Raw genomic sequence first — 25,839 nt, 5'->3', positions numbered from 1 at the left:
GTTGTGTTTTCAGTTTTTATTCAACACATTGTCTCCCTAAAGCAGTACCACTGTGATCAGTGAGCCGATCACTGAGTGTCTGTTAACCTCGGCTCCTCAGAAACTCAGTGACTCCTGCACACACAGACATGGGCATGAGCGGCAGCCTCGGTACAAAAAGGGCTGGTGGCTTCTTCTCATGAAGCGGCTTCCTCTGATGTGCCGCTTCCCTTCTTTCATCCCTTCCATCCATCCGCTTGTCATTTGTTCTTGCTGTGACTTCAAAAAGCGGCTGTGTTCAGGTCCAAGCGGGGCTCTGGACCAAGTCTAGGGGAACAAATAGGGAGGTGGGGGAGGTCAGAGTCAAAAACTAAGTGGACTTCTTTAGGGCTGGCCTGACCATGACGATAAACACAGTCACGATGTTGTGCACGTTTGGGGAATGAGAGAGCTGAAAAATTCAGGTTTCCAGAGATGAAGAATGCAAGCTGAGCTGAGCTAAGCTGAGCATGGATGGGGGAAATGCTCTGGAATGGTATGGCACGGTATGGTGTGGTGTGGTTTGGTTGGCTCTGCTGGTGGAGACCATCCCCTCACCCCTTGCCCCCTGTGCCTCTGTGAGGACCTTCATGAGAGGGCCCTTTGTTCCAGGCCGGCAGGCGCACCAGTGAGTGAATGAGCAAGAGCAGTGGCGGCCCTATTCAATGGCTGCTGTTTGTTTACACCGGCCAGTCCCGTCATACTTCATTAGCAGCCCAGCCCACCGACAACCTCTGATGTCCTAATCGCCGAAGAGTGTGTGGCCGCCCATCAGTCCTGAGCCTCAGCAGTTCAACATAAAGGGCTTTCTAGGACTCCCGAAACACACTTCCCACTAAATCCCTCTATCTGCCTGCCTTTCCAACCACTCATCATACACAAACGTGCACCAACACATATACACAGTCTGTATGGTGAGGGCGGATGGTAGAGCTGGTTCTTTCATCATGGGCCATGGAGCAGCAACAGTCCCGGAGAACTAACTTTGCATCACCGAGATGTGAGAGACCTGCCGTCCAGAGAGAGAGATAAAGGAGAGAGGGATTATTCAGTGCTGCCATCTTCTGAGAACAGTTGCAGACTTGAGAATAAGAATTAAAATGGAATGTAATGCAAACATCCAATTTGTTGTCAAAGTTTTTGTTGCAAATTCATTCAAACATTTACTCATGACTTAAGCAATTAACCAGTTGCCAAAGTTGCTGCTGATGAATTGGGCCATCATCAACACTACATTACAATACAGACCTCCTGAATTGCTCTCCCCAGCCTCTCCTGACTTTTGACCACCTTCCTGAAAGAGAAAAATATCCAATTGTTACTTATGACAATGATTTAACCTGAAGCTGCTGATATTACCTGTCTTATAACGTTGTGAACAGGATTCTAACAGGAATATAACTAACCTGTGTATTCTACGAGCCAGGCTCAGGGTGAAGTTTGCTGAGCAGTCAGGCTCATAAGTGGACGGTAACACGATGTAAGCTCCAGGAAGAAGACTGCACACCAGACTGACATCCTGCATGTAACAGTGGGGGACGCAACTGGCAACGGGATTCTCATTCCTTGAGATTGTCTGCACACATGCTCCCTCTGCGACCTGGACACAGAGCATCTTCAAACTAAGGTACTTGGATATAATTATAATTAATGCAAATTCCACTTACGTAAACAAAATTCTAATTACTTACAGAATAATAAATACTGTGAATATTTTGGTGACACTTCTGTTGTACCATTTACTTAAGTTTCAGTACATATAATATGTGTGTACATGCATCTTGGTATTCTTATTGTGTTTGACATAGTTTGTTAAATTTAACATGACAAGAAGAAATTATTTTAAGAAAAACACCAAGAAATTGACACAGGTATTTTGAAAATGCCACAATTAACAAAAGAACTGATCAGTGGCTGATTTCCTCTTTCAGAAACGTCGGTGACATAAAAATATCCTGAAGGAGTTATGCTATCAAAAGGTAATCCATTACAGTAAAGGTTAAGCCTGTACTTAGGTCTGTCTTTGTTTGTGTATGGTCTTTATTTTGTTCCACATATTGTCATTTTACACCAGTGCTGCTTTGGGCAAATAACAGCAACTACAATAACTCATTAAAAAAGTCTTTACTGCCAAGCACAACTGTCAGATTAATGCCATTCAAAAGAAGCATCTTAATCATATGTGATAGCTATTATATTTATCTGAACAGAATTTACATCAGAATGACTGAGGGGGATGTATAGACAAGTAGTGGTGCCCACATCTCTAAATGACTGGTACTTTCCTTTAATATTTCACTGACCTTGTAAATGTGGAAGCCAATAGGGTGTAAGTCAGTGTCAGGGCGGTTCTGCTGCAGGGTAATCCTGACATTAACTCCTGATGTCACAGCTGGGTGCTCACACACTGTAAAAGGGAAGCAGGGGTTCTGCCAGTGAGACAGGAAGTTCCTGCTTCCTCCTGCCGTCTCTCCCTCCACCCACGAGCCTCGGAAGTAACTGGTCTCCCACTCACCATCTGTTGTCAAAGGCAGTGACGGTGCTGGGCTTTTCAGGGCACTGAGAAGAACACAAACACCATTAGATCCTCAAAAGTTCAGAAACATTGGAAATTATACCAACAGCGTTGCACAATATGAAACCTTTAAGTCAAGAAATCATTCTTTGGTGATCTGTGTGAATTAGTGGCTCCTAATGCGCTTGGTCTCTTCAAACAAATTTACCAGTTTGTTCTTTCAAAACTCTTTCACCAGCAGGTGTCACTATAAATCTACTGTCTTTTATTTCTATGGGATGTTAACAAATTTTCTAAATTGGGTTAGGATACTTCTATATCAACAATTAACTTGAGATCCAATTGTATCCACAGTTGGAAACAAATGAAAGGATGGAAATGACCGTCTTCCCATTAATTAACATTTATTAACTTACCTCAGGGATATGGAAGAAGTGGAAAAGGCCCTGATGAGAAAGCGTGCCTCGGCTCCTGGCTGGTAGGTGCTGGGGATCAGCAGGTAGTATCCAGAATCCAGCTGCCCATGAAGGACCACCTCTCGCTCATAGGCGTGGCAGTGAGTAGAAGTACATGGGGGTTTGTTCAACATCCGGCTCATATTAAAACGCTTCTTCTCTACCTGATGACAGACAAATGTATTCAACTAACACAAAGCCCCAAACAAGCATGGCATCACTCATTCCCACACTGTTAGTTCACAAACCTTCCACATGTGTAGAGCAATAGCCTGGTAGTGCTGGTGTTTTGTGTTTTTGTTGTCCTCAAGAGGCGTTTGTGCGTATTTCTCTGTCTTTCTCCACTTCCTATGCTGCAGCAGGGACACCAGTACCTCTCCCCTCTCGCTCACTTTCAGCCAAAACTTGGGGTTGGTACCATAACTGCTGCTATTTCGGCTACCACCGGCTGAGTGCCCCCTTAGCCACTGGCCAGCCAGCTGATGGCTGTGTTTTAGGAGACGTCCTGCAAGAGAAAATTGCCACCAAGGAGCTCAGAAAGTAGAAAACAACTGAAACCAGAAAACCATCTTGTATAAAATCAGAAAATCACCAGTATAGATGCTCTTTAGGTGTCCTTCCTCACTAATGGGGTATCCCACTGTGACATCATCAAACAGGGACATGAATTCACGTTCATCCAACCAGAACTCACCCTCAGCCAACCTAGCTTGTAGATCTGAAGCACAAACATGTTTGACAGAGCTCCAACCTGCACCACTGTAGAGAGAGAGTGAGAAAGACTAAATGCAAACTGTGGCTGAATAACAATCTCTGAACTTCTCCATGCCTGCAGGCTCCTAACTTGGTCATACTTGTGTCAGTGTCTAGGTTATGAGGTCCCATCACATCACACAATGTGATAGAGCACACGTGCTGCCCTGATGTGATTGTGGTAAGCACTTCCGGAGTACCAAGTCCATAGGCCAGGCATTTGCCCTGAGGATGTACAACACACACATTTATATTGTGACATGCATGCCTACCTATCTATCCATGCCCCTCCCCAGCAGCATCTTCCCCAGGGGTTTCTGATCCTGATTAGCTTTAATTTGCTCCCTGACACGGTCTTCACATCCAACCATTCCATCACAGTCAGAGCATGATACTGACCAAGCTCAATGGCACCTAAAGCAAGGAGATCAACACGTTATGTGGCGAGAAATTACAGGATGGCTTCTATCTGCAGGGAAAACACTATTCTAACCTCCAGGTCTGCTTTGAGTGGAGCAGCTTAACGCACAGTCATCCTTCACAGGGTACAAAAGGTTCAGGTCCAGCCCTCTCCTCCTGACCTGGTCACTGTCCTGTTCTGGTCTCTGCTCCTCCTCTGAACCCAAGTCTCCCAAGCTCCAGTGTTCTGCTAGGCCACCGGTCAAATCAACCAGGGCCTCAGACACCTGTCCCGCCCACAGTCGCTCATATGAGCCATGAAACCTGGAGAGGATGTGAGGAGTTTCCACATTTTACCAAATACATTAACACAAGACGAGATCAATGAAAGTTTCCAAAATAATATAGAAAATATTTCCATATTTCCGTAGTTGATTTAGCTGAGCAATAAGAAGGAAATTCCACAGGTTACTTACTTGGCGTAGGCCTTCTCCAACAGGGCTACCCAGAAGGCAGTGGGAGAGTGGCAGCGTGAGAAGCAGAGAGAGGAATTAATACAGGGCAGGCGATCATCAATGGTCACCTCTGTCCAATGCCCCTGCTGCCAGAAATGGAACTGGAAGAAGCCCCTATACCTGCTGTCACCCCACTGGGGCTGATCTGGGGGCAACACCTACAGAGAATTATGCACATGTTTTCAGTTGTCCAGATTTTGAACAAATGTTACAATACATGATATTATCAGTGACAAAACAGTTGTTGCTCTACCTTGTTCAGTAGATGACTGTTCTTAATCAGGACAGTGCAGGCACAGAGAAACCAGCAGTCTCCGAGTAGGCCTTGTTTAGCATGACCCAAGGTGATGTCGTCAGGGAAGAGAACTGGTGACTGGCAGATCTCCTGGAGGTGTCAAATTGAGATAAAGGATGACTGAGACATGTTTGTTGAAAGAACACTCAAATGAGTGCTGCGGGTGGTTGAAAAAAATTAGGCGCCAAACTTAAACTGGATTTAAAAAAAAAAGTTGATTCCAATAGATTTGTCAATTTCTTAGACTTATTCATCAAGCTGAGTGCTTCCCTCTATTTGGTTATTCCACATTTCCACATTGAGAACTTCACAAGAAAACGTAAAAATTTACTGCGGCTTTTCCCATTTCCTCTTAGCACCACATCTAACCTGCGGGCGCTGCCATGCGATGTTTCCCTGCAGCCCGGCGATGGGTGTGGAGCTGTCACAGAACAGGGACGTGTCGTCAGAGGGAAAATCCAGGTCCTCAAACAGAGCCTTGGCTCCACGCGCTCCCCTGTCCTCTGCTGTCATGACTGGCACTTCAGTGTAACCGGGGTCAGTGGATCAACCTCAGCCAGTTCTGACCATCCTCAGTGACCTCATGTTTCACCTGTGCCACACCTGAAATCAAAGCAAACAAAAATAGTTGCTTTGTAGATGTATTACTATTGTCATATTGTCACTGCTTAATTACATTAACATGTAATTATGCAGTAGTAGTATACACACACAAACACACACATCAGTGGTTTCATGCAAACATCATAACATCATAAACAAGATCAGAAGGTGCAGGTTTAACCTTTTTAACTCAGGATTGTTTTGTGTATATTTGTGTGAGTGTGTTGTGAATACACCGTCAGAAGAGTTTTTAGGGGGAGGACGTATTTTGTTCTTATTCGCCTTAAATTCACATTGAAACGCTGACACATTTGACAGAACCCCAAAAACATTAGTTATTAAGAAAACGCCTCCAAACTAGAACGCAATGTTAGTGACAGAGAGATCATCGTGAGTCCGTCTTCCATTTACCTTTCCGCTCTTTTACTCATCTTTGCCTCCCAAGCTGCCATTATTTTCTGAACTGACGGGCGCAGCTAGCCGCCGCTGTTAGCATCTGTTAGCTTGGACCGAAACAGCTGCAGCATCTTCAGGTCCATTCATCCTCTCATGGTGTCTGACAGCTGCAGCCACATCACGGTGGATTCGGTCACGGACAACAGTCAGGTCCAGACCAGGTGGAGACCCTCATCCGTGTCGGGAGTGGACCCACTTCCGGCTGAGCATCTGCTCCTGATCATGAGTGGATCCTTCCTGTCCTGACCCCTCCAGGCGGCAGAAGGAGCTGCACCCTGCGGCCTGCAGCAGCCTCTCACCGCCTCCTCCATCAAACACAAGCCTCAGGTTGTTTTTGAGCCTTTAGTTTGTGAGGCTGTTTGTGACCAACATTGGAGTTCATCACCTTGTTGTTTTTAAAATTAGTATCAAGTGTGTTATGTTGTTGCTGATGATGATAGTAATGTCAGCAATAACAACAACAGCAACTACAGTAAAATATGATCTGTACTGATGTATCCTTCAGCCCTGCTCCAATGTGATTTGCCAACACTCATTTAACTCAATGCTTCCCTTCCATCATTACTTTATTCTTTTAATTAGAATTTTTTGTCTTCCTTCCTTCCTTCAGGTGTTCATCACATCTCATTATCTACCCTGTTTGTCTGTCAGGGTAGCTGAAGTTCAAGTCGCCATTTAAGACGTAGGCCCATATGCAGAGTTCAGAGTCATCAGTTAACCTCAACGTGGGAGACTCAGCAACTATGGAAAGCTGGAGTAACTGCAGGGAAACAACGTAGGTGCAGGAACCACACAAACCACACAGAAAGGTCCCACGCCTGGGAGTCAAACCCAGAAATCTCTTGCTGTGAGGCAACACACTATCCCACCATCCCACACTTCAGATGTTTACTATCAGTAAATTATCAGTAAATCGAATTTCTTTTCATCATCACTGGAACTACTTGTACTGCTCACATGTTGTACACCTCTATAAAAACATTTAATCCAGGTAGTCAAATAAATTCGACAACAAATTAGAAAAAAAAAATATTTATTGGGTTTAAAGTGGTACAAAATTGAAATTTAAATGTTTTTAAAAAATAAAAAAATGAAAATATTCAATTAATCCATTTAAAAATAATGCATTTATTCTTTGCATCCCCAGATGCCCTCATTCAATGTAGAGGTTGCCTTGCAATCTGCGTCTAGAAAGATAAAATAACAAACATTAAAAAGGTTCACATGTGACTGGTGAGGCTTCGTATGGTGCTGTAGTTTATTAGCAAAAATGAACTTACTTTGTTATAGTTTTAATAATGGGTTTCAGCCACAGTGAGTCCGGATTCACACATACAAGTTTGTTTTTGAGGGTCACCAGACTGTATGAAGACCATGGAAGATGATCGGAAAAGGGTTAGGGTTAGACACTTAAACACTCAAAGTTAATATATAGTTTATTGTAATGTTTGTTGTCTCAGATGCCTTACATTACTGCTCTGATGTCGCAGAAATTGACGTCCTGCTCTATGTAGTATTTTATCCATGCAGGTGATATTGCTTTGCTTTGGTACTGTGTGCAGCAAACCTTCATAGGACCTTAAAAGAAAAAAATTACAAACATTCTGGTTGAAAAATAATCCATGCAAAAAAATGTATCCTGTGTTTTACTAAATCAGTGGTATTAGTGAAACAAATGAACATGTGCAGTAAATTGTTCATGTCATTACTTACTGTTTTCGCTTTGCTCCACCAGAACCACCAGCAGCAGCCCAAGGACAAGCACAACCAGCCTCGTCATCCTTGCCAGCAATGAGTCAGATATCTAGTCTGGATTCTTGGATGGGACAGACTGATAGGTTTGGTCCCTTCTACTGAGGTTTAAATACTGTGTGAAGCAGGAAGGTCCCAATACCACCACAGAGAAGAAAATGTCCTGGAAATACCCATGAAATTTAGGTCAAGGATGGCACGAATACAACAATGCCACAAAATCCGCTGTTATATCCCTAAGATTTTATAAAGTGTTCAATTAATTACATTTTAGATCCTTGGGTAGTTATTAACTGTGTTTATTCGTTGAATATAAAAATTTCAGCGCTAAGACTTCTTTACCCTCATCACTATCTCACTTTTTTTGCCTCGTATTTGATGTACCTCACAATATTTTAGACGCAAATATTGTCTTTTGTATTCTATTTCAGGGCTCTTCTTTAGAAGTTATTTATGAGGTTAAAATAAGAATGATGCACTCCCAACATTTAAATACTTTCAAATCTTATATATATTATGAAACACTGACAGAAATTTTTCTCTGGACATTGCATATGCTACTAAAACTGTGCAGATTTAACTTGTAATATTTTTACAATTTACTAAATGAAGGACTAAGAGTGACTTGCATTTCTGGATATTTACTCTTAATAGTAGCTGAGACTCTGGCAGTGTCCCAGGTAATCTTATTGAGATCAATGTCTGTTCTCAAGAAAGTCTTGAGGTCTAGCCACAGATTGTGCATGATAGTACACCACAGTAAACATACAATAACTTGTAACATAACATCCTGCTGACCTTATTGTTCCAAACACACAACATTCTGAAGAAATGCAGACAAGGCATTTTACATGTACAACTGCAGCCATTCAGTCAGTATTTTGACTGTCTAATTTGTCAAGCTGCATACCCAATCAATATCACACCTTCCCATTGTTTATAGCAGTATGAGTATAAAATCAAGCTGAGGGAAAGTTCCTCTATTAATTTTCCCAGAGGACATTTGGAAATGCCAAAGTGCAGGAAGCATGTAAATTCATAGATTGTACTGAACAAAGTGATTGTCTAGTTTTGTTCCCTTTAAGTCAAATATTTATGCATCCAGGACCTGGACCACTAGCACCAATCGGCTGAAGCGAATACATTTTCGATATACTTCTAATACCAGTTAACAAAAAATAGAAATGTTAGTGATCTGAAGTGTCGCAAACTTGGCTTGGTCAGACAATGTATACCCTGCTGAGAAGAGGGTTCATTTAGTCAGAGACACACCAACAATATGAGAAACACTGAAGAGAATATGGTGAATGTTTATCGTTAGTAAATCCTAATCAGGCAGATAGTAGGAATTAAAAAATAACTCAGAAGTTGTCAAAGTACTAATTCTAATAGAGATGTGTGATTTGGGAGATGCTGGTGAAAACAATAATCATGAGCAGTTTGATATGCTAAGACAGGACCAGTGATTAAAGTCAATATGTCAGAGTAATATTCACTTAGATTATTTAAATCTGTTCTGTTGCCGCTTCGGTTTCAATGCGTGTGATCTAACATCCAGACTCTGGAACAGAACAGCCATTATTAACCTTCATTGACCTTTTGCTTTTCAAAATTGCCCCTGTGAAAAAGATCTTCCACTGGAGGAAATACTAAGGACCCAGACACCTGCTTTGATGAACTCCTTACTACAAACAGAAAGGTTTTATGAATTGCACTGAGTTTAGAATGGTTTCGGTTATTCCAGGCGGCTGGTATATTAAGTTCTATGACCGTTCTGCTCCTCTCATTGGTTTGGTGTGGGCGGTGGATAAAAGAAATACTGCATGTGTTCACAGGTGAAGAGTTTACTGAAACACCATTTTGCCTTCTCTGGTTATGTCTTGTCATCTGGAAACCTGGTTTCTTTAAATGCTCCTCTCACCACACATGAGATAAGTACCTGTGTACCTATAGGTGGAATTTATCATCATATAGATAAAAAGTCGGAACAAAGGATAGAGACTACAATATACAATATACAATATACAATAATACTTATAAACTAAAACTAATAAAAATAAATATCAGGAATTCATTGAATCAGCATTCATTTGTCGGATCTGGCCTTAAAATATGTGACCACTGGTGTTTCAAGGGAAGTCAACATCATGATGTGAGATACAATTTCTATCAGTTAAGATGAAGCAAAGAGAGTAGTTACATTTAGTTGTGATACTCTCACATCAATGTAAAATATAAATGCACATTGCAGGAAATAAGAAAAACGTGTAACGCAATACTCAGGTAGAACAATTCACCAACTAATTGGTTTCATGACCTATTTCAGTGGTCTTGATGCACTTTTTCCCCCTAGATGCATGGGCCTTGCATACACATCAGCAGTTCCTCTGACCTAGAAAAGAACCTTTGTGCACCGTCAAAGAAACCTACTTGTTGCAACCCACGTCAAACTGGAGCATCGTGATGTCTTCTTCATCCAACGTCCTCTCAGAAAATGTCAAATAACTTGTTTGAGTGAATATATTTCAGTAATTAGCACGTGTCTGTGTGCAAAGTGGAAATGAATGACACACCTTTGTAACGGCCCATGCTTCACTGGTTAAACAGGACTTTTTAAATTATCCAGGGCATGTCACGCGATAAACTTAACATGTGTCAACTAAGTTTTTACTCTCTTCTCTTATGATTTGACATTGTGTTATTTATCTTGTTTTATCATGGTGGTTGCTTTTAGACTCTCCTCTGCAAATGGATATTTAAATGTAAATATTGTAAGCATGACAACATTTCTATGTTTTGGGGGTTTTTCACATTGATAAAATCAGGATGCAAAAAAAAAGATGTACTCAAACATCCCCCTCTTGGTCACAGGGGAAAAGGAGGGGAGTTTCTGTGGTGGCTTAATTAATCTAGTGGCTGTAGATCTTGTTTCCGTCTGAATGGTTCCATTTTCTTTGAGGAATATACATATATAAGGCTTGCCTCATCTTAGTCACTTTGACTGCACCGGTGGACTGGCAAGACAACAGTCCAGCTCACTCACTCCTGCCAATACAAGAGAAGACATGATGTCAATCAAACTGATAGTGATCTCACTCAGTATCTGTCTGCTGGCAACACACACCTCTGCAGGTACGTATCAGGTTTCCTCTTTTGGCTCTGCCTCAATAATTTTCTCTTTAATTGTCAGTTCATTGGTATATTTGCTAGTTTGCACAGTGCGAAGAATGAGGGGACAGATTATTTTTTTCGTAACTTTTATCTCAGATTGTCTTTTCTATGTTTCAGTGTATGTCGAATGCTGTCGAAGATATATGAAAACCAGAGTACCATTTGGTGTAATCAGGGGTTACTCAGTCCAGAGAGAGACAGAACTGTGTCCTATAAATGCTATCATGTGAGTATCCATTAAATGATAAAATCATCACTTGGTTGAACATAAAATAACAAATATAAATATTTCTTTTATTTCCTTCATTTTAATTCTATAGTTTCCACACAAAGAGGGGAAAAGCGTGCACGGATCCTGCTTTCAACTGGGTGATGGAGTATGTGAACCGTCTCCGGTAAGACTCCTCAATTACACTGATGCAACGTAACTGGCAAATATAATCCAGCAGTCTGTGACATGTCCACACGCAACAGCAAGAAAAATGATAACTAATTTCATTATAACTGCAGGAATGCGGCACAATTGGTTCACAAGACTTCAAAAGTCCAAAAATAGGCCTCAAAGATGAAGAACTTTTTCTGCTCTGCAAAGGCAAGACAACGGAGCCAAGTAACAATAAAGCAACATGCCAACAAGCTCTTTTCACTCACAGCTTTGTTTGGTGTCCTGTAACTTGTGATATTCCATGGTTTCATAATTCACTGAACTCCTGCCTCACCGAAATGCTGATAAAACAATGTGTAGCTGTGCAATACAGGCATCAGCCTAGTTTTCAGTACTTGCTGTGTTTATTTTATTCTGTACAGTATTAAAACTTGTTGTAACATGCAAACATTAAAGTTATGTAAAAGAAATACAGAGTTGCCCAAACACTCCTCTGTGATGACTTTTGAAACTGTACACAGATCAGTCAAACTACAAACATGCAGTCCCATGGCAGCACACCAGCTGTTCACTTCTCTTACCTGTTTACCTTCTCACAGGGAAAAACTGCTGCTCTGGCAGTTTTGTACTGTGGTCAAAATCTGGTGATGAAAGTCCTGTGTCATCATCAGAAGGAACTCATGTCGAGTTATTAAAACAAAAATCTTCAAAGGACAAAACACTCTTTAGCTCCTGACAAGGGTTTTTCCCATACATTTCCCCTTCAATAGTTTCAAAGTTACAAAATTTACACTTACAATGCCATTTCCTTTTTAAAATCTGTTCTGTATTCCGTCTGCTCTTCCCTATTTGGTTCATCCATTACATCATATGAAAAAAACTAAGATGTCTTTTATTTTGATTATTGAAATAGATTTATTCCAGTATGTCATATTTAATAATGAAAATCACTGCACTTATATCTCACATTTTATAATTAACACAGACAATTCACCATCAATGAAAAATGGTTAGGGTTAGGGTTAGGCTTCTGTGTTCCCTAAATTTGTAAGTTGAGTAGGACTGAACAACAATCAGTGTGACCATATGTGACATTTATGGAACAATGGCAACAGAAGCAAAATCAGAGAAGCGTTATTAAATTTAACAAACTCTCTGGTGTCAGTAATATATATCTTCATTTAGTTTGTTTATTTCATTAAATTACTTCCCGTGAATTCAACCTTTCATGTGTAGCAGTTACAATGGGCTGTTTATAAAGTGAGAAGATAAAACTAAGTTTAAATAGATTTCAGCTGCATACATTTTTAAGTTGCGCAGAGAGAAGTGCGGTGTGAGATTGAAAACAGCATCTTTCTGCTTTCAGATGAGACAGGAAGCAGCCACATTCATCTCCGGCAAAGGTCAATCAATTCTTCCTTTTATCTTGAAACTGTCACAGCGCTGCTGATCATAGCTAACATTTTTATACAGGCACCTTGTGTGGCTCGGTGGGATGTCTTTAATATAAATATTAAATATGAAATGTAAAAAACTATGCGTGTACTCCTGCAGTCATGCTAGAAAATAAAATTGTTACTCAAAACTGGGAACAAAGTCAAATACAGAGGGTGAGGTTGTGTTTCTTTTTTCAATTTGCAGGCAGAACGCAACATCATTTTATGAAATTGTCTCCCAGCCCCAACCATTCTCCCGAGCTAGTGATTTTAGACTCTGCTTTAATTAGTATTGGGAGGTTAAAGCTAAGACTAAAAGCCCAAGAAATCAAATGGGAAGACAATCTCGAGATGTTTAGGGTCTATTAATAGTTAAATTTAATTTCTCTCCTTCAAATATATTCATAGGTCTCATATACCTCATAAATGATTTTATTCATGCACCAGATAAAATATTCAAAACGGTGTAGCAAGATGCTCAACAATTACAAAAGTGTTAACAGAAGAAATAGGCATTTGTAATTATTTGTAGTTATTATTATTGTCTTTGTAAATCAAAGACGTTGAGGACAGAATGAACCCTGTTTATGCGTGCTGTAAAAAAATCATTCAAACACTAGATGGAGGTAGTATCATTTCAAAGATGAGCACTGTGACGTAACACTTGAGCAACACTTTCACAACAACTTCTGGGAGTTTTATTTGGAGTGTTGTCTCTCACATTGTGCTTTTTTTTTTTTTTTTTTTTTTCAGCACTGATGGCTTTTAAGTGCATCTTTACACTGTTTCCGTCACACTTTTTGAGGGTTACACAGCAGAACCCACAGGAGGCTTACACCCTGCTGTGGGTTTTTTGAAATAAAATTTCAGGAGTTAAATGTGTGTTAAAATGTAAAAAAAAAAAAAAAAAAGTATATTCACGGGTGTGCTTCATGTTCACTCCCTGGCCATCAGCAACTGTTGCTGGCAACACCAACGGAGCTGAACAAACTGAGCCTTTTCTCCTGTCGCATGTGTCCAACCCGACTGACAGTCCTGACCCACGCTCGCAGCCGCTATTACATCATCTCCACTGTTCTGCACCACTGCACAGAGTGCTTTTCTATGAATAATACAGAAAGGCCGGGGGAGAGAGGGACATGGGCATGGGGCATGGTTAGAAAATGATAGCGGGACTACATAGGCAGATGTAATGTAAAGAAAATTGAGTCATTATATGTGTAACTGACACAGTGAATAACCACAGTACACACTTATTTCTGGTTCTTTAAGTTTATTGGATTAGTGAATTCCACCATAGAAACTTACAGTGTGAGCACTTGAGAAAGCGACACCCATTTCTGTATCGATAACAAGTGTGTGATCGGTGAGCTTAAACTACATGAATTACTGATACAGAGCACAGTGTGAGAGTTGTTGCAGAGGAGCGCGTTGAGCAACGGCAGCAGTGTGGCTGTTCCCAGAACAGACAAGGTTATAGACTGCTTTCTCATGATGAAGTATAGAGAGGAAATAACATATTGCACTCTGTGATCAGCAGACAGGTCCTCGATCATGGCATAGGGACACACACACACACACAGCAGACAGAGGCATACAGGAAACCAGAGAGTCTCTCGTGAAACTCAAACACAGATAATGAGACATCCTCCGTCAGAAAGGTCAAAACTATTTTCTGTCTGCATTTGCAAATTGCTTACATATATATGGCAATATAGCACATTTGTTGTGCTTTACAATCTTTACACCTTCTCTATTTCATCTGTCCTCTCTCTCTTTGTCAGTTGCTTGTTCTTGCAGGATCTTGCCAGCACAGACGTGCAGTTAACAGAGTTAAGTGAGCTCAGTATATAATTAGACAAACAAAAAAGAGAGGGATGAAACATCCAAAGGAGAAGAGACTCCAAATGATTACACATTCACTCCGCTTCCTTCCCCCTTGCTGCACACAAAACCATCAATTAGAGGAGAGGAGGATGAGGACAAGCAAGCAGCCCAAAGTCTATTTGTGTCCCTATCTCTCTCTTTCTCTCTCACTGTTTTTCTCTCTTCCCCTGAAGACTCCCAGTGCCGGGGTGGGAGAAAATAGAAGTGAAAAACAAGAAGTATATAAATAAAGAAATCAGAGTGTTTCACATCCGGTTGGCTGATTGGCTGCGATGCAAGTCAGGCAGATCTGGGCCACAGTTGCACTCATTGTTCAGTGAGCTTTTCTACACAGTCCAACCCAGCGACAGCAATGAATGTTGATTGTGACCTTTGGTCTTTGGGTACAGTGGAAACAGAATGTCATTTCTGTGAATCTGCGTGTACGTCTTCATCTTTGGATTTGCATGTGCCCACTTGCCCTTTCGTTAATCCCCCCCCCCCATTCCCGACGTCGTCAGAGCGAGCCACGGGGCACAGTCAACGGTCGATGGTTTTTATGCAATCCATACCAAACTCACCGACAGCGTTGAATGTTCACCGAAGCAGGCAGGGCCGTGGCTGTGAGCGTGAGTCGAGCTGACAGACGAGGCAGGGAGGGGGAAGGAGGACAGAAATGCAGGGGACAGCGGCAGGGACGTCACTCAAACCACTGAGGTCGGGTCACACAACACAGGGACATCGTGGCAGAATGAGTCCACTGTCCACAGGGCAAAGAGTCGCTGTTATGCTACGCATAAATAAGATCATGCAGTGTGTTCGAGCAAGAGGATAGACTGAGAGGACGTGTTTTACCGCATTACCGCCACATGATTCATCAGAGCAACTGGAAATCTTTTATCTTCAGGTCTAAACTGGTCGTGACAGCATCTGAAACACAAACGAATAATAGAGATAAAAGGAGCTTGCTAGAGAAAGAGTGCTGAGAATTTCATTTTATTATTTTTTTTTTTTTATTCATCTTTCCAGAAATCTCAGTAGCTCCAGTAAAAGTAATATTTCGGTCGTCGTCGCCAGCTGTTGAAATTCCACTCAACTCCATTGTTTTGGGTTGGTGGCAAAAATCAGTCACATCAACCCTGAACAAATAAAACCAAAACTGCTATTGATAAGTGAGAACACAGATTGGGTTTTTAGTTGTTGTTGTTTTTTTGTTTTTTTTTAAGAAAAATACTGTTGCGTTGTGAGTCTCAAAGCCTGTCTCTGTGGTCTGACATTGTTCAGGACAATATTACAGAATAATCTCAGAGGCTGCCATTCCTCATTTTTATGGATATCTAGACCAGAGAACAATGCTGTGATGTCCTACTGTGCAGCCAAGCTTTTTATACGGCAGCCTTCGCCTGGCCACAGGCTGAGAGCTCCCATTGTCAGGAACAGGCCATTCCTTGGGAACAACTACCGACAGTGTCACTGCGCTGCTGCACAGACTAGCGGGGTCGGGGGGGGCTTACGTCAGGATGGTAAACGGTGATCTATGGTCATTCATCGACTTACGGTGCTGATGTCATCGAGCAAGGCAGACCTGCATTCATTAGTCTGCTGGAGCTGGCAGGCCAACGTCAGCAGACTAACATGATAACACACTGGCTACAATGGATGAGTAATGCATCACGTTATTGCTGCTATAATTTAGGAAGACATAAAATAGACAATTTGGTTTTTGTGTTGTGAGTGGGTTGGGCCTTTGAATTATTTCCTCTGTACTGCCTCACAGCAGAGCTTTTTATATAAATACGCAATAACATTCAAGCTAATTTGTATGATCACACAGAGGGAATTGTGAGAAATAACGTCCAACAATGTGGTATAATATCTGCAATCACCCAGTAAATAACACCATGAAGTGCTTTTTTTCTGGTATGTGAACTGCAGAACGTGAATGTCTCCTTTCTCTCAGGGAGAAGATGAGCAGCGTCAGATTAGAGGCTAAATTCATAAGCCATATTACATCTTCCCAGCTCCATCACAGTCGAACACACACACACACACACACACACACTTACACCTCACCCCACAATGAGACCTAAAATGAAAAATAGGAGGAGGTTCAAGAGAGAGCAAAAAAAAGGGGGGCTTTGCCATGGCAACCCCAGTGTTAGCCAGCCATTTCTTCTTAATCTCCCCCCCCACCCCCTTTCCTCTGAGTTCAATGTCACGCCCTCCAAGGGACCCCCTCTCTCCAGCTGAATATTTCTTTTGTGTTGAGAGACTATGCATGTGTATGTATGTGTGAGGGAGTAATCACGGGGAGGGGGGACTTAGGTTGCTTGGGGGGATCTTAGTTAACCCAGTTTAAATGGGGGGCCAAGCTGCGGGCCACAGAGTCTCAACATTACACTGGGGGTACAAACTAGAGATCAAATCGCACACAGACACAGGCGCAGGCACACAGACACACAGACGCACACATATACATACACACATTTAAACACTATATTGATGGAGGGAGATAATCTTTTGAAATAGCAGATAATTACACCATATGGCAAACAGCCGGGCCTTTCCTCCCTGAGCCTATCACTGACTAACCCCACAATTTATTATTTTTTTTTCTTTCTGCTGTGAAACTCTCATGGTCTCTTGCTCTTGCCTGAGCAGGCCACTCTACATTACTGACAAAAGCGGTTTTGGAGGAGTGGGTGGGGAGAGTCGTCAGCTGCTAGACAAAATAAAAAGGCCTCTATTTGTTCCTGACAATAAACGTCCCCATCTTTGGAGCTCCTCCACAGCTGCAGCTGGATAGGCTTTCATTCCTAACTGCAGACTAATAGAGAGCGATGTCTCCTTCCTCTACTGTAAGCCGATTTAGTGCGCAGGATAAAATTGAGGAGGTTTATAGTCATCTTTCTGTGGTATTACTCCACTGAGAAAGGGGAGAAAAGAATATGGCATATGGTGAATATTCAGTAAGAGAGGAACTATTTTATGAAAATACATTTTAATGAGGGAGTGGTGTATACCGGATGGAAGATGGAAGATCATGGAGTTGCAAAATTCAGCATTAGGAGGGACAATGTAAATTCCTACAGATGGAAGAAAAAGACAAATAAACAAAGCAGTTAGAGGCAAAAGTGAAAACTGGAATCTGATTTTACACCAAGAATAAAAAAAAAAGTGCCGCCCTCTTTTGGAATCTAAACATCACAATGAATCTGATTTTCACCCTAAAGCTTTCCTAATCATCAGCCAATTAATGTCCAGTGTATCCTCCGGAAATCCCAAATCGCATTTCCCCTGAGGATAAGCAATGGGAGCAGGCAGAGGAAGTGCCGGTGGTGTGTCTCTGGGGTGGTCTGATGTGGCCGTGGGCGAGGCTTTAATGTAGCTGCATGTCCACTCCAGTGTATACTGTACATTCACTCATAATGACTACCAGACCTGCAGTCTGCCTGTAGGGGCCCCACACGCCACCCCATGCCTACACATGCATATGCTCCACTTTAATGGCAGCCTTCAGACTTCATTTGAAGTGTGCGCGCACACACACACACACAAATAGCCAAACAAACACCCCCCCTCCATATTTTTAATAACGGAAAAAAAATATAGGGCCTTTAAAGGTCTTATATTTGAACTCTGTTGTTTTATTATATAAAGGGGGTGTTAAATCATTTCAAAATATATGTATGACAGTAATTGAAATTTTGCTACCCTGAGGTGTTTTTTTTTTCTAACATGCTTAACATCTGGCTGTGATAACTGTATGTGCCATCGTCAACAGATATAAATATAAACTAACTTAATTTGTACGTCTTTGCAGCATTTAGCCAATTTCTTGGTTTGCCTTTCGCATTTTCATTTTGCATTTGTTTCTCGAGACATAGAAGTTTTTCAGAAACATGACCTCCTCCCTCACAAACACCTTCAGTCTGCATTTAAACTATTGATACCTGAAAATTAAAAAGGAGTAAATGCACTCCATGCCAGTCAGGTTTATTAGAGAGCAAAGGGCACATTGTAACACAAGGTGCAAAGTCTGTCCAACAAGTGCGAAGACATAAATCAAAAACAAATGCACAAATGCAAGCTAGTGCCTTGGGACTGATTGGTTGGGTGGGGTTGCTGGGTGACCTCTGACCTTTTTAACCCCAAGGAATGTTGTCGTGCTGGTGCGTGTATTGTTCCAGCCTCCCCAAGGAACCTCAACCGAGCATCAGATGAATGTGAGCACTGAATATTTCTGAGCCCCCACTCCCCCAAAAAAGAACTCCTCTTTCTTACCCTAATCCTTTCTTTTCTGCCCTTCATCCCATGATTTCAACAAACAAAAGGTATCAATAGGTTTGACAGAGGGCTCTTGTTGCTGGTCTGAAGTGCACGTACATGCAAAGAAGGCTTTGCCAAGCTAACCCTCCTCAGTGACCTACATGGCCAACAAAAATGCAGTAAAATCCACCTACTCCCCTAAAGAAAAAACCCACACCCAAGAAAAACCTTCTTTTTATCCTAACTCTCATCAAATAAACCACTGTCCAGATCTGAGGGATCCGTGTATCTTCAGGCAGTCTGAGAGTCTGGTTCAGGAGGAAGTCACTTGGAGGAGAGGGAGACTGACAGATGAGAGGGCCAGACAGACAATTACTGGCCAGGTATGTCCTTTATACCCACCTAGGGCTGGTCAGAGGAAATGGAGGAATTTATGATGTCATAAAAAAGTGCCAGAAGAGAAGTGCCTGAGAACAGGTTGTCTCTGGAGCTGGAGCCATAAAAGACTCCTGCGGCTTCTGCTCCCTCCCCCTGGCTACCACCCGAGATGATAACACTATAGACTGAGCGCCACTGGCTTGGAGCAGACAGATCTGCAGCAACAAAACATTTCTGTACATGTATAATTAAACTCAAAGCATGTAATATTGTGGCAATGACTAACATGCGAACGTGTCACTGAAGACGTGACAGCGAAATACTGAAGTTGGAAAGTACCAAAATACTTTAACTTGAGGGCTGTACACAGATCAGTGTTTGAGACACTTAGAATTTACTTTTCCATCTTTAATATACGTGCTCTCTTTTAACTTGAAGCAAAAAATATTTAACCTTTAAAATTTATTTGAAACGATATTTTTAGATTCAAGTAGCCAAAGCAGGGTTAGAGACAGTACAAGCACTGAGTAGTCATGTGGTCTCACTGAATCACATACTGAATTTAAAATATGTGCACACGTAACCCATCAGCACTCTTATCACTGCAAACGTTTCTCATTTAACACATAAATGCATTTTATGGCTAATATTTATTTGCTTTCAGACAAGATTTTTAATAGCCTTGTTTAATACATGAGTGTAGATTTCTCATATTGTAATGGTTAATAACTTCATCACCAGTACGAAAACCCCCTGAAATGCCCTTCTAAATAAAAATGTTCGTACTTATAACAATAGATTGATAGTCGCTGTCATTTACATGACTGAAAGCTTTCCTTTTGTTGCATTAAAGCATCAGTGTAAATCTCTCTCTGCAGTTTAAACCACAAAAAAACACCAACTTAAATACAGGAAACATCTTTACAGAGGCACCATCTGTCAGCTGAAATTAGGAAGGTGTAAGGAAGAGGAAGCCTAAAATTGTTCAATGGAGACATGAGGACGCCCTTTCCTCTTTGCATGTACATCTATATGTAAACACACAGCACTGCTCGTACGACCATAAAAACATAGAGAGAGACCCACGGTCTTAGTGCTTCTTAGAAAAAAAAAAAGGAAGAGAGAAGGTGGTTATTTGCTCTACAACCTCACTAAAGAGGTTTCCCATTGTAAAAAGGAGTGGCTGCACAGCCCCGTTTCCTTTCATCCCTCTCCTTGAGGCACGCTGCCTTTGTCTCACAGGGGGACAGAACAACCAACCTCCTAGCTACGCTACACTGGTCAAATACCTGGGAACTACCACTGGCCTGGTGGGAAAAACAACAAGAGGAGGAGGAAGAGAGACAGAAAAAGAAGAGTGAAAGGGTCGGGGCGGAGGGGGGTGGTGGGGTGGGGGGGTGTAAGGTGTGAGTATTAGTCTGAGGTTCGGCGAGTCTGACCATCCCAGAGAGAGGGACCTGTTAAATGATGAAGTTGTACAAAGCTTAGAAGACCTAAGAACACCTGGTACCAAACTGCACTTACGTTATATTTGTTGGCATTGAAGGAAAAATGTCATATATGATTTTTACAACCCTAAATCAGGACCAGCTGGCTTTTCTTCTGAGTTTTAAGTTTCTTCCTCATTAAAGGCAGCAACTCTGGGAGCTCTGAGGTTAAGGAAGGCAGGCCTTTTTTCCCCCTCCTTTCAATTCTCAACTCATGCCTGTTCAGCAAAATGAAGGAAGTTCCTGTATGTGATACTGTATGGGGTGAATTGAGTTTAGGTCCTCCTCAGGCCTGAGTGCAGCTGGATGAATGTAAAGCCTTGCGTTTCAGTCCACACAGCCTGCCTCGGCAGCCAGATCTCACTGTCACACCTCATAAAGCAGAGCTCAAGCACCAGGGCTGTGTTTAAAGCTAGGGGAGAAAGATAAGGCAAAATAAGGACAAATAAGGAGGGAAATATGAATGCACCCATTCAAGAAACTGCAGAGAAAAGACTGAAAAGCCCTCAACAAAAGCTCTTTAGCTGAAACTCTGATGGCACGTCTCCAGTACGCTGAAGAAGAAAATATACTTTCGGGACAAATTGCAGAAGGAAACGTAAGAAAGTGAAAATGCCATTGAGGGATTGTTAAGACTATAATCCTCTCTTCTTATTTCTAGTTTTTGCTTAGCTGTCGACAGGGAAGCGAGGACCCACAAGTTTATTTTCAAATAGTCCACAAAGAATGCCTGTCATTTCCTGGCGTTCCCCACATCCATATGAAAGCCCCCTTTCCTTTAGGAACAATGGGAAAGATTCCAAAATTTCCATGGGGAGTTTCTTGCACGGTGACACAATAGTGAGCGTGTTGTGACAGAATTGAGACAGGCTGTTTTTCTCTGCTGTGACAAGATTGGCACTAATGCAATGTTTTTGTCTTACAGCTACCATACTTCACGATAAAAGTGGCCACACAACAGCTGCACCGTCTCATATGTAAACTGAGAGTGAAGTCAAATGGCAGATCCAAAAGCTGGCTATGACGAGTCACTAGAATATCTGTTATTTCCCATACATCCAGATAAAAGAGCTTTTGAATCATCAGAGAATATCCTCACTTTGCAATGCCAGGGACAAAAAAAAATTCAATTGCTTTTTTATGTGATTATTTCAGCAGATGCTCTACGTTTATTATTATTATTTAGAAGCCAAGTTGATTCGCCAAATGTCTTAATCAGTGTTTTCTAATCCATAACTTTAAGTGTAACACAGTCACAGGCAAGCCTTTGGAGTTTTATTAATTAAGCAAAAGAGCACCTTTGGTCCTGAAGTGGAAAGAGTTCAAATGCCATGTGCTCCTAACCAGGCCACTGGGCTCTTGAAAGTCACCTGGCCTGACCCGAGCAGACCTAGGCCTTTGGCTAGACAAGAGGTCAGAGGTCATCTACTCATCTAGATAGGTAGTATGTTGCGATGCCCGAGGCAGAGAGTAGGGGTCCCCATTACCTAACCTTTCCATTTAACCCAACACCACAACGGCACGCAAAGGGAAGCACAAATGTGCACACAGGCTCCTGCTGCTATGAACTCATTCAACCCGTAACTTCATTTACCTGTAACACATGGAAACAAACCAAGTGTGTCTGCTAAACAGCTGCTATAGGATTTGCAGTTTTAAATCCATAGTTGAACAATAAAGTTACACAAGCATTCGTGCTTCTTCTGTAAATGCAGTTAATTATGCCCCGGGACTTGAAGCTCTCCATGTATTCCAGATGGCGCAAGGAAAAAATGAATTAATGAAGTTTGCTTATTGTATTTTAATGATTGAAAACAATCAAGGAGAAGAGAGTGCGGAAGTACTTTTCTTCCTGCTCATTTGTTTGTTCAACAGGAAAAGAACAGCTGGGAGTCATGTGACGGTGGGAGACGTGAGATGGTCTCCCTGATGCCAATGCTGTTCCACTTACAGGGACTAGTGCTGTGTAACTGTGGAGGAACAACTGCGATGGAGCCTCTCCATTGTTATAGCAAGTTGCTTCTCTATATAATTGCCGGGTGCGGCTGATGAAACTCATCACATGTGATAATGAGCTACGCAGGCATGATGATCACAGCTTCAGCTGGAGATAAGATAAACCAACATCCAGCCTCCCCTCGGCCCACATTACACTTAGCAGGAAGACAGTGGCTTTGCTCCATCCAATCATCCGTCCCTCATAACTCTCTGAGAGTGACTCCAAACTAAATTAAACCCAGTCACGCATTTGGGCAGTCATTGCTTTTTGCTTTGAGAAGGAGGTCACTGCTTTTTGTCTTCATGAGGGACACAGCTAAAGTGAATTATATGTAACTCAGCCCTGATAGGCATGGCAGTGGTGCCTTCACAGCTGATCACATCAGTAACCATCCTTCACTACGCTGCTCTATATTGAGATCATTCTTACACATATTTCCCCCCTCCAACTAAATTATGCAATGTGCAAGCAGTTATAAGACTGTGAACTTTATGTAAATTTTTGTTTTTCTACAACGCCTTTCTTTCATTAAAACATGCTGAGTAAAATCCATTGCCAGTAAAATGTATTGCTGCACTAAGCGTCTAGACCTACTATATCCAGATGGCAGAAGAATTTATGGAGACTGCCTCATTAACCTTAAGGCATATTAGTGCTTGGCACTGCAAGCTGAGAGACTAAGCATGCAGTTTCTTGCTTTCTTTTTTTTTTAAGTCAGTCTCAGCTGCTTTAAACTACCAACTATGGGGAAGTGGCACATGAAGCCGCTGCCCCCACCCCTACAAAAATAAACAACAACAACAATAAAAACAAACAAACAAAAAAACTGCCTCATGATGAAGTGTTTTTATTTGTTCAGTCTGCATCCACTTGGAGTGCCCACCCTGAAAATGGCAGGCAGGCTGTTCCTGCCATGTGCAACAAGCCCACATTCCGGGAAGGAAGTCAGATGCGCAAAGACTGTAACGTGAATTCAGGATGCGCAAAACCATGCGTGTGGCGCACTACTCCAGTTAGTGTCCTCAGTAAAAAAAAAAAAAAAAGCTAGAGAAAACATCATGACTATGCATAGATTCTGTTGCACAGCACAGTAACACAGTTCAATAACACCAGTCTGATCCAGAGCCTAGAGCCGCTCTAATTTTCTGGCTACGTTACGCACCCATCCACGGCTCGGTGAGAGACGGGTGGCGGCTCTGAACGATCGCCGTCTGTTTTCTGCTTCTTCAGGTGTCTCACATGAACCATTTGCGGAGGGGGGGGTGCTGTAATGTCGATACAATGACAGATGGTCCACACAAAGCCCTTGCGCATTGTTCAGCTGAAAAATAATAGCCACCATTTATCAGTGTTCACCGACTTTCAGGCCTCGATAGGAACAAGAGACTGTCTGATGAGTGAAATGAATCAAACTTATATTGTCTGGGACGCTCCTGCCGGGATCCCTCCGGGCTGCTTTGGCTGGTTAAACATATGGCTGAAACTTTCCAAAACCACAAACAGCCCATTTTTCCTTTTTCCTGTACACTATGTACCGTCGATGCGCCCGGCCGGCTGCGTTAAAAAAAAAAAAAAAAAGTTAAAGCGTGCATTAAAGGGCTTCCTCTTCCACAGAGCGCCGGGAAATAACGTTTTGCCTTCGACTCAGACGGGTGTCCTTATGAAATGACCCGATGAAAAGACGCGCTTATTCATCCGTTGGCATGTTGGATAAAATTCACATGCGCTGATTTTTCGAGACGCGGTCGCTGCCGGACCAAATCCTTATGGTGCCACGAGAGTGAGTTTTGGCGTTGATTCCGCGTGCACAGTCAGCAGATTTATCCATATTAAACAGGCATCGGTGCCTCTAAACTAAAGCGCCAAATGCGCACAGATTCTGATGGGTTACACAGACAATCCCCTCTATATTATAGTTTATGCAATTATTTTTTTTCTTTTTTTTTTTACATGAGGGTTATACTTACACAGCTTTCCCATTGCTTGTAAAAAAAAAACTGCAGGATTCACCGATGCTGATAATGGATGATGTGATTTCTTCTTATTCTGCTGTTCTCGCTCCCATCACCTCCATCCGGCACCAACTCCACAGCGACTGAGTGGCTGGCTCCTCTGATCCACGGATTACGTCTGTGTGAGAGGCAGAGGGGAGGGCATCCGGTTTACAGGGATCGCCGGGAGCAATGGGATTGGCTCACAGGAGATAGCTTGATGAAATGCTCGTCTGCGATTGGCTGCCCGAGGAGCGAGAAGGGGGGAGGCGGCCTGTCCTGTATTATTCAGGAGAGACCGGGTGGGGAGTGGAGAAGGGATGGGGCCAAGCGGCATATGCAGACAATGCCCTGTGTCTCACAAAATTCAGATTTCATTGGTGGACTTATACTGTGCAGTTATGGCTTTCAATAATCTCTTCACATGGACTAACTGTTAAATTGGAGCACTTAGGTTAAGTCTGTCTGTGGTGGCTATTAGTGCTTATAATGACCTCAAGGACCTGGTATAAGGTCACTAATATCCCCATAATGCAATTTCCTGTTGGAAAAAAGGATGTAGCATGTAGAGAAGCACTACGCTTTTCACCATTGCAAAAAGATGTTTTGCTTTTTTGTCAGTGTTTGTCCTATTTTAAGATTGATCCGACAAAAATAAAATACGCTTCACTAATCAGACGGAAGGGAACAACTAAAAATAAATCAAACAAGCATTAGTTTTCATCATCAAACCTCAACAAAAGTCTTTGTGTGTGCGCATGGCTTTCTGTTTGTGTGTATTCCTCTATGCATGAGTGTGTATGGGATCTTGAGTGTGTGTGTGTGTATGTGTGTGCTGTATGTAGGCTACGAGAAAGCTGGAACTGCAGAATTTTCCACATAGGGAGCAGGGGAGGAAATGGTGCATGGATAATTCTCTCTTCAGATCCTCTGGTACTAGCTCCGAGAGTACTCGGCTGAATCAATACTGCTCAAAGCTTTCTCATGTTCCCCTTCTCACATCAGTGCTACTGTTGGGAGGCGGCATAGACTGAGGTAGTCCATGTTGGTGGTTTTTTTTTGTTTGTTTTTTTTTTTTTTTTGCATGGAGATGATG

The 25,839-nt window shown here is 42.1% G+C and overlaps 3 protein-coding genes across 4 annotated transcripts; 1 reads left to right on the top strand and 2 right to left on the bottom strand.

Moving 5' to 3' along the window:
* Positions 1 to 14: 14 nt before the first annotated feature.
* On the bottom strand, positions 15 to 6,205 carry capn10 (calpain 10). Of its 2 annotated transcripts, XM_029524214.1 has the most exons (14): positions 5,965 to 6,205; positions 5,320 to 5,553; positions 4,909 to 5,040; positions 4,617 to 4,813; positions 4,235 to 4,464; positions 4,014 to 4,155; positions 3,581 to 3,747; positions 3,237 to 3,493; positions 2,950 to 3,152; positions 2,534 to 2,577; positions 2,322 to 2,425; positions 1,425 to 1,618; positions 1,267 to 1,312; positions 15 to 1,027 (listed from the first exon to the last, which is right to left on the bottom strand). In XM_029524214.1, exons 2-14 carry the CDS (start codon positions 5,461 to 5,463, stop codon positions 998 to 1,000), a joined length of 1,890 nt encoding a protein of 629 aa, XP_029380074.1. In that variant the 5' UTR covers positions 5,464 to 5,553; positions 5,965 to 6,205; the 3' UTR covers positions 15 to 997. The 2 variants fall into 2 exon arrangements, with proteins under 2 accessions (XP_029380074.1, XP_029380073.1); XM_029524213.1 differs by having other exon boundaries at positions 16 to 1,027; positions 2,322 to 2,577.
* Positions 6,206 to 7,025: 820 nt separating this feature from the next.
* ccl20a.4 (chemokine (C-C motif) ligand 20a, duplicate 4) lies at positions 7,026 to 7,873 on the bottom strand. The gene is made up of 4 exons (XM_029525570.1): positions 7,723 to 7,873; positions 7,479 to 7,587; positions 7,290 to 7,370; positions 7,026 to 7,196 (listed from the first exon to the last, which is right to left on the bottom strand). The coding sequence occupies exons 1-4, from the start codon at positions 7,787 to 7,789 to the stop codon at positions 7,163 to 7,165; spliced, it is 291 nt and encodes a 96-aa protein (XP_029381430.1). The 5' UTR covers positions 7,790 to 7,873; the 3' UTR covers positions 7,026 to 7,162.
* Positions 7,874 to 10,770: 2,897 nt separating this feature from the next.
* ccl20a.3 (chemokine (C-C motif) ligand 20a, duplicate 3) lies at positions 10,771 to 11,504 on the top strand. The gene is made up of 4 exons (XM_029525421.1): positions 10,771 to 10,893; positions 11,050 to 11,158; positions 11,253 to 11,327; positions 11,443 to 11,504. Exons 1-4 carry the CDS (start codon positions 10,827 to 10,829, stop codon positions 11,486 to 11,488), a joined length of 297 nt encoding a protein of 98 aa, XP_029381281.1. The 5' UTR covers positions 10,771 to 10,826; the 3' UTR covers positions 11,489 to 11,504.
* The last annotated feature ends 14,335 nt before the right edge of the window (positions 11,505 to 25,839 follow it).

Source organism: Echeneis naucrates, chromosome 17, assembly GCF_900963305.1.
Source record: "Echeneis naucrates chromosome 17, fEcheNa1.1, whole genome shotgun sequence".
Taxonomy (NCBI): Eukaryota; Metazoa; Chordata; class Actinopteri; order Carangiformes; family Echeneidae; genus Echeneis; species Echeneis naucrates.
This window is presented reverse-complemented; position numbering and strand designations above follow the sequence as displayed.

Bases quoted from the DNA above. Each gene is read 5' to 3' on its own strand.
- capn10 (XM_029524213.1), bottom strand. From the start codon at position 5,463: ATGACAGCAGAGGACAGGGGAGCGCGTGGAGCCAAGGCTCTGTTTGAG. The intron at 3,494-3,580 runs GTGATTTTCTGA...TTTCTCTTGCAG, and splicing joins CCTAAAGAGCATCTATACTG to GACGTCTCCTAAAACACAGC. The intron at 1,619-2,321 runs GTCAGTGAAATA...CTCTGTGTCCAG, and splicing joins TTGGCTTCCACATTTACAAG to GTCGCAGAGGGAGCATGTGT.
- ccl20a.4 (XM_029525570.1), bottom strand. From the start codon at position 7,789: ATGACGAGGCTGGTTGTGCTTGTCCTTGGGCTGCTGCTGGTGGTTCTG. The intron at 7,588-7,722 runs GTAAGTAATGAC...TTTTCTTTTAAG, and splicing joins GGTGGAGCAAAGCGAAAACA to GTCCTATGAAGGTTTGCTGC. The intron at 7,371-7,478 runs GTAAGGCATCTG...GTCTTCATACAG, and splicing joins TGCGACATCAGAGCAGTAAT to TCTGGTGACCCTCAAAAACA.
- ccl20a.3 (XM_029525421.1), top strand. From the start codon at position 10,827: ATGATGTCAATCAAACTGATAGTGATCTCACTCAGTATCTGTCTGCTG. The intron at 10,894-11,049 runs GTACGTATCAGG...TCTATGTTTCAG, and splicing joins GGCAACACACACCTCTGCAG to TGTATGTCGAATGCTGTCGA. The intron at 11,159-11,252 runs GTGAGTATCCAT...TTAATTCTATAG, and splicing joins TGTCCTATAAATGCTATCAT to TTTCCACACAAAGAGGGGAA.